At 43.9% G+C, this 14,717-nt stretch overlaps 1 protein-coding gene across 1 annotated transcript in view; it reads left to right on the forward strand.

Annotated features, from left to right (window-relative positions):
* The window catches only part of PTCHD1 (patched domain containing 1), a 66,622-nt gene extending 52,125 nt beyond the window's left edge, over window positions 1–14,497 (forward strand). The window contains exon 5 of the mRNA XM_036439761.2: window positions 9,227–14,497. Within this exon, the coding sequence (XP_036295654.1) occupies window positions 9,227–10,881 (1,655 nt within the window). The 3' untranslated portion in view covers window positions 10,882–14,497. The remainder of the gene's footprint in view (window positions 1–9,226) is intronic.
* Window positions 14,498–14,717: the final 220 nt, after the last annotated feature.

The following is a 14,717-nucleotide window of genomic DNA, read 5'->3' on the forward strand; positions in this document are numbered from 1 at the left end:
AAGGGCAGGAATCATCCAGATTAAAATAATAAAGCCCAAACCATATGATATTGCCAATACTCAACTATTTTTGACCTATAAAATTGACACCAATATCCAACCATTTTTGAACTACAAAAGCAATAATTTCTTATGGTTCAACCTAATACATTATTGTAGAAATCCATTGTTGCAATAATATGACAATCTACACGATAAAATAGAAGTACTATAGTAGAGAGTTGTACAAATACTCTGCTTAGAGATAAATCACTAATAGGTTCAGTAGATTCTAGAAAAAAGCTGATTTATAGAGGTTTGTTTATATATATATATATATATATATATATATATATATATATATATATATAGTTGATTTCAGAGAGGAAGGGAGAGGGAGAGATAGAATCATCAATGATGAGAGAGAATCACTGATCGGCTGCTTCCTGCATGCCCCACAATGGGGATTGAGCCCCCAACCCCAGGCACATGCCCTGACCTGGAATGGAACCCTGAACTCCTGGTTCATATGTCAACGCTCAACCACTGAGCCATGCCAGCCAGGCTATAGAGGTTTCGTTGTTCCCATTTTTAAAAATATTTTATTGGAAATAAGAGTAATTTCATACAATATTTTCAATTTTTCCCCCTGAAAATCTTATTTGTAATGGTCTCTGGTTACTGTGGGACTAATTTATAAGGAGATTATATAATCTAGTTTTGTGGCTAGTTCTCAGCCTCTTATTCTCATGTTCTACCAAATCATATTACAGTAAGGGGTAAGTGGGGAGAAATAGGTTTGAACAAAATACAGTTTATTGTTCTTAACCATAAAGGAAGCCAAGAACAGGATTGGGGTTGCAGGTCTAGGAAGGCAGAGCTCAGTTACGTAGAGGAATGCAAGAGTGCCACCTTTTCAACCCGGCTCTCCTTAAGTATACTCTGGGTGGTCTAGCCACCTACTTAGGGAATGGGAGAGTGGCAGATTCCAGGAAGGTCAGGCAGTAGGAGACAACATCAGGACACTAAGCTGGAAAAAATTAAGCCATGAGGGCAAACACCTAGTGTGGTGTTGCATTTGGACTAACGTCTCAGAAAGTCACTGCTGGGCTGGGTAGTCTTCACCAGATGGGTCTACAGGAGTTCACCATGCAAGTAGATTCATGGTCATTGTTAAGGCAACCCTGCATTTCACATAGAGGCTATTTCACCAGGAAAGAGCCAAAATGTAGACAGAACCTAAGAAAGGGATTGTAGTCCCTTCTCTGCATTGGCTGATGTAGCTGCAATAGCATTTCTTTTCCTTACCAGGAAAATACATTTCACATCAGTCTGCTACTCATCATGGGTGTGGGTGTATATAACCTGGTTGCATAATATATATTATATATCACATTAGCTATCATATGCAATAACCAGGTTGTGTATATACAGATGTATTTTATGTGTTTATAACATATATTATGTAGTGTATATGGTTTGAGTATAAATACTATATATTTATCTATATGCTATACTACAGGCCCGGTGCATGAAATTCGTGCATGGGGGTGTGTCCCTCAGCCCAGCCTGCACTCTCTCCAAACTGGGACCCCTTGAGGGATGTCCGACTGCCCGTTTAGGCCCGATCCCGGTAGGATCGGGCCTAAACAGGCAGTGGGACATCCCTCTCACAATCCAGAACTGCTGGCTCACAATTGCTCACAATGACCATAGCATATATTATGGGCCACATACGTACACACCAATTTTATATAATGCTGCACACACTCAGTATCTAAATATCTTTAAATACAGAAGAGCTATTAGCAAAGTCATTTCTTGGACTCTTATTTGCAGCTCCTTAGTGAAGGAAAATCATTTCTCAGATAAAAACCCAGTACTATGATTAGAATTACCAAGATATGACCGGCCTCTGGAAGGAAGAATAAGATGTGTGTGTTCATCCTGATGTGAGCATCCGTCTTAACTTAAGCAGAGTAGACCTTTACTCTCACTCTTAACTGTGAGACAAAACAGGCTGTGATAAACCAAACAATTCGGCATAGAAAGTAAATGTTTATAGCTGGCGAAGTGTAAATGTAACCCAATTAACTTCCCCCTGAAAATAGCTGTTACTCAACCCAGACATATCTACACTTTAAATTTCTTCTATAAAAACACACACAAAAATCATGAATTTATGTGGGTGTCAGTCAAAGAAACGCATTTTATAAACATGAGCTACTTAGTCAAGCTCATCTAAGAATAAAATCTGTCTTAAGAGGATTTTGCTCATGTAGTCGTTATACTCTGGATTTTCTAGAAGAATGTAGTCATTTTGCTTCCATATATGAGGTTTGGCTCCTCTGGCTCCTGGTAGGAAAAACTTTCGCATTCAAACCGAAAGATCATCCATCAGCAAACTACCCCATTCCACCTCCTCATCTTCTCAGCTATTGCTTACTGTGAGGGAGTCAGGCTGAGGAAACCCTGCCTGGATGGGAAGGATTAAAATGTGAGGAGTGGCCGAAACCGGTTTGGCTCAATGGATAGAGCCTCGGCTTGAGGACTGAAGGGTCCCGGGTTTGATTCCGGTCAAGGGCATGTACCTTGGTTGCGGGCATATCCCCAGTAGGGGGTGTGCAAGAGGCGGCCGATCGATGACTTTCTCTCATCGATGTTTCTAATTCTCTATCTCTCTCCCTTCCTCTCTGTAGAAAATCAATAAAATATATATTTTTTACAAAATAAATAAATAAATAATAAAATAAAATGTGAGGAGTGCCTACAGGTGTCCGTCTCTGCCTGTGGCAGCGTGTGACGGGGAAGGTGGGAGATTCTGGGCCTAAAAAAAAAAAGCTGCCTACTGAACCGGTTTGGCTCAGTGGATAGAGCGTCAGCCTGCGGACTGAAAGGTCCCAGGTTCGATTCCAGTCAAGGGCATGTACCTTGGTTGTGGGCACATCCCCAGTGGGGGGTGTGCAGGAGGCAGCTGATCGATGTTTCTAACTCTCTCTCTCTCCCTTCCTATCTGTAAAAAATTAATAAAATATATTTTTTTTAAAAAAAGAAAAAGCTGCCTTACAAAAAGCCACATACACAAAATAGATCATTTTGCCCGTGATTGTTCATGGACCAAAAGAAAAAAAAATCCAAATCACCCAGATTGCCTGTGACAGCAAAACCATTAACTACATTTAAAATATGATTCACTTTCTGAGGAACTTCCCAGAAGCAGGCCTACTGGGTTAAGTTGGGTTAATTCTTAGCTCTCTGTTAGTGGATTCCTCCTGTTAGTGGATTGTAAACAACCCTGAAGGCTTTGGTCAGGTCCCAGAAAAGGGTCTGGACCAGAGTGAGATTTTATCTGGGGTTCCTGACACTCACCCTAAATGACTTCAGGATGAGCCTGTTGAAAGTTTGCCGCCACTGGTATCATTTATCACCTTGTGCTGCTTTTTCTCCTCATTGGCTCCCAAGCCTGGAAGTGAACTGCACATAAAGACACCAAATTCTTTGGGGGAAAAAGAAAAATGATCCGCCTGAAACCCTTTCGTACTTGAGTTTACTAGATGGCAATCCCAAAGTCTGCTGCTAATAAAATCTCAATTGCACTCCCGGTACAAATTGTATCTGAACATTGGTGAAGAGCTAGCTCTATTGTCCTTGTCCCAGAGCCTGGCTAAAAGCCCACGTAGCCTTCAAAGCATCCACTCGTGAATAATTAGAACTTGGACGTGTGTGTCTTGACACATACAGATATGCATGCGACTCTACAGACGTGCAATGGAAGCAAAAGAGAAACAAATATCTTGAATGCGCTCTTAGAAGACAAGTGAATACTTGAAGAGCTTCTTTATCTGCAGAATTTGATAGCATCTGTATGTGTTGTTTAACAGTTCCCTTTGGCAACTGTGCACGGGCTTAAATACTGTGACTGTAAGAGGGGGAATGGCCTGGGATATTATTGGTCAGTTCCTGGCACGCTGACTATGATACCATTTCTGGCCATGGGCCTGCCCCTCTGAGGGTAAACCCTGGCTCCCGTTACCACGGCAGGGTCTTGGTCACCAAGGGCTAAATCAGTTAGGAACTTCCTGTTAGGTAGCTTCCCGCATGAACACTGCTGCCTGGGGGTCCTCATGAACATTGCAGATGGAAAATGGTCCCGTGCCAAAGAGATGCTTCGTGCCAATGACATAGGCCCCTTGGTCAGATGTAATACCCGTGTTTCCCCGAAAATAAGACATCCTCCGAAAATAAGACCTAGCGTCTTATCTTTATAAGACATCCCCTGAAAATAAGACCTAGTGCAACTTTGGGAGAAAAAATTAATATAAGACACTGTCTTATTTTCGGGGAAACAGGGTAGGAAAGCTTACAGAGCTCTGACTTCGCAGAGAAAAATGGAATAACTGGAGTTCAAAGCAGATAGCAGTACTTCTGTTTTTAAAGCACCTTTGCAATATGGGGAAACACAACAGCCAAACCTCTGAAAAGTCTCTCCGATCCACATGCAGTACCTGTCTGCCTGCATCTGGAAGAGGGGGCTTCAGAGTCCTGCTTGCTGGACCCCAGACCCCAAATTAAGAGAGTGACAATGGTGATGCTGATGAATGGAGGCAACTGCTGAGAGAGGAAAGTGGGAAGGAACCGAGCCTCATGAACTCTCTTCCCTGCCTTCTCTTGGTTCCCACTGGCCCATATTCAGAAGTGACTATAAAAGACAAGCCTGGCCGAAACCTGTTTGGCTCAGTGGATAGAGCGTTGGCCTGCGGACTGAAAGGTCCCAGGTTCGATTCCGGTCAAGGGCATGTACCTTGGTTGCGGGCACAGGAGGCAGCTGATCAATATTTCTCTCTCGTTGATGTTTCTAGCTCTCTATCCCTCTCCCTTCCTCTCTGTAAAAAAATCAATAAAAACATACAAGGCTGGAGGGGAAAGTATGAAGGAGTCTGTCCCTGGGAAGTCCAGCTACCTACGATTTCCTCCTCACTGCCTTCTCTCTACTCTCTGTCCCATTCCCCAGACCTAAGGGAAGCCACTTTGGTAGATCAGTGTTCCTGGGAGAAGGGTGCATTTCAAAGGATACCCTTGAAAGTCAAAACCAAAGGGAATGTGGCTCTAATTATGGGCAGAGCAGGCATCCCAGGGCACAGGGCACTCTTCTTGTCCTAAGGCTCTGGGAATATGTCTCCCCTTGAGTGAAGGCCAGGAAACAGGGGCCCTAGGGTTCAGCTCTGCATTAGGGTCATAGATGGACCTCTTCAACATCAATACCGAGCTGCCAGTCAGGTCTAATGCCAGCTGGGCACTCCATCCAGGCTGTTAATCCCAGGGAGGCAGCTATGCTGGCACCCATCCCTCCCCTGATTGACTGAGCTTTGGGAAGGAGGCCTGGCTATGGTGTAGGCAGTTGTCCCTGAAATCCAAAGAGCTCTGTGAAGACACTGCACAACTCCAGGTCCGGGTTTAAGGTAGAGGCATCTGTTGGTGAGGTGTGGCTTGAGAAACAACAATCCTAGCCTATCAGGAATGGGTGGCGGCAAGGCAAATGGTAGCTAGCAACCAATGCTGAGGGATCAGTAGAACAGATTTTTTTAAAAATATATATATATATTATTGATTTTTTACAGAGAGGAAGAGAGAGGGATAGAGAGTTAGAAACATGATGACAGAGAATCATCAATCAGCTGCCTCCTGCACACCCAATACTGGGGATGTGCCCAAAACCAAGGTACATGCCCTTGACCAGGATCGAACCTGGGACCTTTCAGTCCGCAGGCCGACACTCGATACACTGAGCCAAACCGGTTTGTTTCGGCAGTAGAACAGATTCTTTCTCAGGGATCCCTTTGCTGGCCTCTGTGAGTGTCAGCATGCACATCTCTGGAGCAAGAGGGAAAAAGGAAAGGCATAGTTCCCAAAAGCCTAAGAATAAAATCAGAATGCTCTCTGGAATTGCCCCCTGACCCAGGAGCATGTGTGAAAACAGTTAAAATTCAAGAAAAATAATCAAACTATAGGACAAGGCACTTAAAATGTAGCAGCGGAACTCAAGAGACAAGCAAACAGCCTCCTCCTTTTCCCTGAATTTAGTTTCATTCGGGACCCTCCAGCACCACCCTTTTTACCTCATAACTCTGGTAATGTAAATATCTTTTCTCAATTAGCTTCTAAGATTATTCAATGGCAAGGTAAGAAATGGATTCCTTTTTAAAATATATTTTACTGATTTTTTACAGAGAGGAAGGGAGAGGGATAGACAGAAACATCGATGAGAGAGAAACATCGATCAGCTGCCTCCTGCACACTCACTACCAGAGATGTGCCCACAACCAAGGTACATGCCCTTGACCGGAATCGAACTTGGGACCCTTGAGTCTGCAGGCAGGCTGACGCTCTATCCACTGAGCTTATGGGTCAGGGCAAGAAATGGATTCTTGCTGTAACTTCCAATCAGGGTCAGATAACGTCATTATAAAACGTTACACCAATTTTGCCGAAACCGGTTTGGCTCAGTGGTAGAGCGTTGGTCTGCGGACTGAAAGGTCCCGGGTTTGATTCCGGTGAAGGGCATGTACCTTGGTTGCGGGCACATCCCCGGTAGGGGGTGTGCAAGAGACAGCTGGTCGATGTTTCTCTCTCATCGACGTTTCTAGCTCTCTATCTCTCTCCCTTCCTCTCTGTAAAAAATCAATAAAATATATATTTTTTTAAAAATTATACCAATTTTAAGAAAGGAGTGTAACACAGAGCTCATTTAAATTCTATATGGCTGATGAAAATCCTTCCATATGCATCCTTATTTTCTTACCACATTTAGTGATTCAGTACTAAGGCCCTGTTTTAAAACTTTTTTGTTTCTAACAAGTCAATACTGTAAAAAACGTTCATTTGCCATTTTCAGTGAAACGCTAAATTGTTTTGCCCATTGGAACGTAGTCTGCATGGCTCTAGATGAAATTGTCAAGACTGTTTCCCCGGGGTGCAGATACTTCAGAGATATTAACCTTCCTTTACCTTCGTTGTCAAGGGATACATTGCTTTTAACCAAAGGTCAGTTGGTCCTTCCTGACAACACAGTGGAAATAGACTTACCAGTTTCGCCCCCTGAGACTAGCTGTTAGCTACCGAAAACATAATTAACAACAGTCTGCCAGGCAACAAGGGCATTTTTTTTGCTTCACGCAAGGAGAGTTGAGGTGCCTCCAATTTAACAGGGGCCACAAGAGCTAGTTATCAAATTGACAATTTTGACCTGACCTCGAAAAGTGGCTGTAAAACGATGGCTAGTAAATTAAGATAAATGCCAAGTCCCTCCGAGGAAACAGGCCTATGTAATAACTATCAAATGGGCCTTCAGGTTTGAGGCCAAGATTTCACAAGAAGGCTATAAATACCAGCCTGGCCACGAGGGAAGACGTGCGATCAGTTATTGTATACACAACATCACCGTGACTCACTTCCCTCAGCATTACGCTTGGCTGGAGATTTTAAATTCCTCTTTAAAAACAAGACTACTGTACCACAGGGTAAAGATTTTATTATCCTCAATAATGGGATTGAATATGCCAAGGCGCAGAAGCAGAAAATTAGATCTGGTGATGCCGGTGCCGAGACAGGGGGTTACTGAGAAATACGATGGGTCACACTGATGGGAGGCCCGTTGGGGAAAGGCCTGGCTCCAACCAAGAGAGATGAGAGAAGTCCAGCTAGATCTGGTCTCAGCCAGTAGAATGGAGTGAGAACATGGGCATTTATTGAACCTCTACTATTCCCGTGTTACTGGAATGCTAACCCAGGAGGCAAAGGCGCTGTGGAGTTAAGCGAAGAGATTACTAATCTTGGTCTCTCCCTCAGAGGCCATTGCCAAATAATGCCAAGAAGCCAGGAGTCACCACCTGCTTGATTCATCATCTTTGAATAACAAACCTTGGTCAAACAGGTTCCTGGAGACAAAATACAAGCCATAAACTTGCAACCTAAATTTTCTTTTGTTAAATTCCTTAACATTGAAAGTATTACAGATATTCCCCTTGTATTTTGATTTTGATTTTGATCAACTGCAGGGAGGGTCATATGAATCTTGAGCCTTCTTTCTTTTCTTTTTTTTTAAATATATTTTATAGATTTTTTTTTTTTTTTTACAGAGAGGAAGGGAGAGGGATAGAGAGTTAGAAATATCTATGAGAGAGAAACATCGATCAGCTGCCTCCTGCACACCCCCCACCCATTGGGGATGTGCCCACAACCAAGGCACATGCCCTTGACCTGAATCGAAATTGGGACCTTTCAGTTCGCAGGCCGACGCTCTATCCACTGAGCCAAACCAGTTTCGGCTCTTGAGTCTTCTTTCATTTTTCCTGCTCATTCAGACTGGTTCCTACTGTGTTTGCTCCCGTCTGTCTCTCGGATCTATTGCTTCCGGCACCGATATTTAGGGAAGGAAACATAAAAGAAGGTGTGATTTAAGTTCCTGTCAGTGCTCCAATTAAATACAGTGCCTTGTTCTCCCTAAAGCCCGCCACTTGGCCAGACTTAAATGAGATGATGAGATGTAACTCAGGACCCTCTGCCCACTGCCTTCCTCTGTGCTGACCTCCAGCCAGACCTGCGGGCATGACAAGCAAGTGACTAGATCCATGGTCAGCAAACTGCGGCTCTTGAACCACATGTGGCTCTTTGGTCTCTTGAGTGTGGCTCTTCCACAAAATGCCACGGCCCGGGAGAGTCTATTTTGAAGAAGTGGCATTTGAAGAAGTTTAAAAAACGTGGCTCTCAAAAGAAATTTCAGTCGTTGTACTGTTGATATTTGGCTCTGTTGACTAAGGAGTTTGCCGACCACTGAGCTAGGTATCTCCCCTGGAGTGTCCCACCAACCAAGGGAAATAGATGCTCTGCAAACTACACCAACACCCTACAACTGCCGATCTACCCTATCCCCAAGAGACATAGGCACAAGTCTACTCAGCTTTCTCTAGGCAAAAATCCACCCAGTTCTCTTAAGCAGGGAGGGAGCACGAAGACCTTAGCTCCTCTGGCTGCCCTATGACTAGCCATTCACACTTATGAATCATGCAAACACGAGCCTCTCTCTCCACAGGAGAAGTCATTGACATTTACTTGTCACTGGTTACACTAGGGCTGGTTCTGTTTCCCTTAACGCAGTAAGTTGCCTATCACCAAGTCGATTCCTCTCTTTAAAGAGATCAGCCTTTCACACTTCTGATCTGGTCTTTTTCTGCTCTCCCCTCCCCCTCAGGTCATGGATTATATGGGACTTTTGAAATGTTGTCCTCCTGGAGGAAAACTAGAGAAGACCAACACGTTAAAGAGAGAACTGCAGAGGTCTATGCCGACTCCATGCTCTCCTTTTCTCTCACCACTGCCATGTACCTGGTCACCTTTGGCATAGGGGCCAGCCCTTTCACGAACATTGAGGCAGCCAGAATCTTCTGCTGCAATTCCTGTATTGCAATCCTTTTCAACTACCTCTATGTACTCTCATTTTATGGTTCCAGCCTGGTGTTCACTGGCTACATAGAAAACAATTACCAGCATAGTATCTTCTGTAGAAAAGTCCCAAAGCCCGATGTATTGCAGGAGAAGCCGGCATGGTACAGGTTTCTCCTGACAGCCCGGTTCAGCGAGGACACAAGCGAAGGTGAGGAAGCCAACACGTATGAGAGTCACCTATTGGTATGTTTCCTCAAACGCTATTACTGTGACTGGATAACCAACACCTATGTCAAGCCTTTTGTAGTTCTCTTTTACCTTATTTATATTTCCTTTGCCTTAATGGGCTATCTCCAGGTCAGTGAAGGGTCAGACCTTAGTAACATCGTAGCGACAGCGACACAAACCATTGAGTACACTGCTGCCCAGCAAAAGTACTTCAGCAACTATAGTCCAGTGATTGGGTTCTACATATATGAGTCCATAGAATACTGGAACACTAGTGTCCAAGAAGACGTACTAGAATACACCAAGGGGTTTGTGCGGATATCCTGGTTTGAGAGCTATCTAAATTACCTTCGGAAACTCAACGTGTCCACTGGCTTGCCTAAGAAAAACTTCACAGACATGTTGAGGAACTCCTTCCTGAGAGCCCCCCAATATTCGCATTTTCAAGAGGACATCATCTTCTCGAAAAAGTTCAACGGTGAGTACGACGTAGTGGCCTCCAGAATGTTCTTGGTGGCTAAGACCATGGAAACCAACAGAGAAGAACTCTACGATCTCCTGGAGACCCTGAGGAGACTCTCCGTCACCTCCAAGGTGAAGTTCATTGTTTTCAACCCGTCTTTCGTGTACATGGATCGCTACGCCTCCTCTCTGGGCGCCCCCCTGCACAACTCCTGCATCAGTGCTTTGTTCCTGCTCTTCTTCTCGGCATTCCTGGTGGCAGACTCCCTGATCAATGTCTGGCTCACGCTCACGGTCGTGTCCGTGGAGTTTGGAGTTGTAGGTTTCATGACCCTGTGGAAAGTCGAACTAGACTGCATTTCTGTGCTATGCTTAATTTATGGAATTAACTACACCATTGACAATTGTGCTCCACTGTTATCCACGTTTGTTCTTGGCAAGGACCTCACAAGAACTAAATGGGTCAAAAATGCCCTGGAAGTGCATGGGGTAGCTATTTTACAGAGTTACCTCTGCTATCTTGTTGGTCTGATTCCTCTCGCAGCTGTGCCTTCAAATCTGACCTGTACACTGTTCAGGTGCTTGTTTTTAATAGCATTTGTCACCTTCTTTCACTGCTTTGCCATTTTACCTGTGATACTGACTTTCCTGCCGCCCTCTAAGAAAAAAAGGAAAGATAAGAAAAATCCTGAGAACCGGGAGGAGATTGAGTGTGTGGAAATGGTGGATATGGATAGTACCCGAGTGGTGGACCAAATCACCACAGTGTGAGAGTGTGTCTGCTTGTTATATTTTCACCCTAGGTCTTACGGAGAGCAAAGAGATGACGCTGATGAAACAGATTTAGAGTTTTTCTTTCTTTTGTAAGGACAAGAAACGGGCATTGATTGCCCAAAAGAAAGTAAAGGACAAGGGGGGAAATGGGCATTGCATATTTTCAACCTTTCCAACAAAAGGTTGATATCAGAATTTATACACACACACACACACACACACACACGCACACACACACACACGAAGATCAAATAGAAGGAAGCTTCAGAGCAAGCAGAATCCTATTTTATTCACACTGCAGATGTTGCTGGTATTGTGACAAAAACCTACTGATTGAAAGGTCAGCTGCCAAGGCAGAAATAGCTTTACGCATTGTTCAAACAGTAAGGCTTCCAGAACTTCTGCAGAGCAGTAGCTCCAGGCAGGCTCTGTGGTTTGAGGTTTCAGTCATCTCACCTAGCTCCCCAACACCCCAAGGAGATGCTTGTGAAAGCTCTGGCCAGCAAACGCGAGCCAGAACTTCAGAAGCAGTCACACGGCGGAGTAGCGATCACCACGGGCTGCAATCACCCAGGTGAGACAGTTTTGTTGTGTAGCATGAATGGATCCTGTCCCCCCCACCCCCCTCCCATCGATATATTTTTTAACATTTGTCTGGTTTGGTTACTATACCTTTAAACCAGTGACAGCTCCAGCATTGCAGAGTTGGGCGATTCTATTTTGGAATATCCTGTTGCTTGTCACCAAATGGATCTGCTTTATTAGTTACAGCTCTTGGCAGGAGGCTCTGAGTCCCCGAAACCACAGAGCCAAACCCAAATACCTGGCACGATGGAGGAAAAGCAGGTGTCTACTTGAACCCGGAGACAGTGTTTCCATTTTAAGACAAAAATGGCCAGCTGGTACAGCTGTTTGCTGTCTGGCCCTACATGCAATGTGTGCGTGGATGCCCAGAAACAAAATCTGCCCACGCCTAGCTAAGGCAGGAGAAGATAATGCTGAGATGGTAAGTGCCAGCGCGCCTGCGCTCTGCTACATCCCTGCTCAGATACACGGAGGACAGAAGGTGCTCTGGTGGGTGCAAGTCTTGAAGCGGAGACACTTCAAGAAAACGCAGGCAGGGAGATAAAGGATGGAAAGGGAGATAGATGGAAGGACCGGAAGATGTACTCTCTGATATAAATCTATCAATGCTGACCGTCAAACTTTCCTGCTAAACTGGCTGCACTTTCACCTTTCCTGCCCCACCCCAAGCCTTCGTTGCGGCCCGTCTACTTCCTTGCATGGCCCATCTGCACGTCAGTGAGCCTAGATGCTTATGCTGTTGACTTGCAGTACCTGCAGGATCTAAACAGAAACGGTTTGATCTGCAGAGGCTATGTACGTTGCCCCAGACCCCTGCGTTTCTTTCAGTCTGTACAAATTAAGCTAAAAGCTGGTCGCCTTTGAGGCCACTGTCTACAGTGATTTTTCCCCCTTTAGAGATGTAGCTTACTTAGACATCTATAGTGATAAGCAGTTCCCAAAAGCACCTTACCTTCTTGGACTTTAGCGGATGTACTGTGCAACTTTCCCCATCCTCCACTGAGGAGGAAACCGAGACCTAGGATGATTAAGTCACAACACTAGATGGTTTCTATCATTTTAGCATGTCTAAGACAGGGCAGGCCAATTTTAGATTTTTCTCATAAGAGGGCTATTTACTCCCTTCAAAGTACATTTCCAAGGAAGGAACATGGGACTTGGTTGGCCACAGGGCAGGCTTTTTTTTTTTTTTTTTAAACATCTGGGTAATTGTTTGGGATTTGTCATTGTCTCGCCAAACGGCAGAAATTGCCCAAATGATTCCGATGTACTTCACCAAGTGCAAACCTGTGCTTTCTATTTCATGTACTGTTGTCCACACGGCTGTAAATACATGTGCAGGGGGTCATCCCTGGTATGTTCCACACCTGTTCAATCTCTCCTGCAGACACATGAAGCGATCATACCAACATGGTATGATCATACTCAACTAGAAGATACTGAGCTTTAACCTGAGGACAAACACAGGCCTCAAAGAAGGGCACATTCAAATAATAGATCTGCGATCAATTCTCTCTTCGAGGGGCCTGCACCAAGGCTAGTATTTATCAAACATGGCTGAAGAGGGGATTGCTTTTATTCTTAAATCATATGTTGCTAAATCATTTTCTGAACAGTGTGTTCTAAATCAGCCATTGATTTCGTGTCAGCCACGTGGAGCATCTCGGGTTCAAACGACTCCACAAAACTGATAACGACACACTCACCGATTAAGTGGATTTTGTTGAGAATTTAATCATTCAATGTGGTCAACCGGAAGGACTTACCGTGGAACTTTGTTTTACGACAGTTTTCCAACTTGATTTGAGACTCTGTATTCCTTGGGATAATGTACTTTTAAATGAAGGGACTTTTCAACCTTATCAACTTCTCTTTTCAACACTTGAAATCAAGGTTTATGAAATTCTGACTGTGGAATGACTTTTTCTTTTTTTAACTGGGGGACTCTGCATGCCAAGATTTATTACTGATTATTTATTGTTAGATCATTATTTAACTGTTAATAATGATTATTGATTATTGCTCTGACAGCATTGGTTTAGCCCCAGCTTAACCCCACCATGGAGAAGACACTTTAGAAGTAACTCAGAATCACATCCATATAAAATTTGTCTCTACTTCATGAAGTTTTACTTTTTCAATTGCTATGAAGAGGGAAAGAACGACCCTAGCAAACACTTGGAAAAGTTTTAGTTTTCAATTAATTCCAACCAAGGCATTAATATTCACTTTACCAAAGAAACTCATTTGGTTGGTTTTTGAGTTGGTGTTTGTTTACCAAAGAAAATATTCCATTCATCACAAACATTTCTCCTGGTCAACTTTTTAAAAACTGTGATACTTGGGCTTTCTTGGCCATTAATAAGGAAAAAAAAAAAAGTCAGGGTAAGGATTATATTCTCTCAGCAGAAGACATAAATTCCCAAGACACTTGGGTTTTGCAAGACAGAAAAATGATACTTGAAATGGGGCATTATTGTTTAGCAATGGTCCAATAAGTAGCATAAGGGCTCCTCAGGCTAAAAGGACTACATGTGTTCCACAGAAAACAAGATAAACCCTCATGAAACCCCTCTCCATTGTTACAGCTCATAAGTATTGTCCTGGTTAGGTTTTGGGGTTGGAGGTTTTCTGGCTTTTGTTTTGCTGTGGTTTGGTTTGTGGTGTTTGTGTTTGGCTGTCTTGTTCTCACCTTTCCTACCACTTTCACCCCTACGATTTTCAGTCAAAAGTGAAATAATCTAAATCCATCCTCCATGGCTGCAGTTATGTATGCAATATACTGCTCTATACAAGGCCCTTGATGACCCTTTCATTGTAACTAACCACCACCCAACTGTTCTAAGTGGTATTCTTGGACCCTAACACCACTTCCCTCCAGCCCCAGCTGTGTCTATCTCAAGAACAGGTGGGCTGGGCAGCCACCTTGGGGGTTTGGCAAGAGGCAGAGCCTTTTGGACACAAATGGTATCCTCTTCCTAATGGCTTTATTCCTTCGGATCCTATTAAAGTAGTCCTGCAGCTTGTAGTAGTGTCTGTGAATCTCTGCTTTCTCGTCTTTAAAATGGGGATAACAGTCATTATCTTTTAATCCAGCAAATACTTACTGAGTGCCTGATATCAGCTAGATCCTGTTCAAGACTGGGGCAGAAGTGAACAAATCAGATCATGCCATCCACTCTTGGAGAGCCTACATTTGAGTGACAATGCAGAGTCACTGGAAGGATTAAGTGAGATGATACATTCAT

Source organism: Pipistrellus kuhlii, unplaced genomic scaffold (assembly GCF_014108245.1).
Source record: "Pipistrellus kuhlii isolate mPipKuh1 unplaced genomic scaffold, mPipKuh1.p scaffold_m20_p_16, whole genome shotgun sequence".
Taxonomy (NCBI): Eukaryota; Metazoa; Chordata; class Mammalia; order Chiroptera; family Vespertilionidae; genus Pipistrellus; species Pipistrellus kuhlii.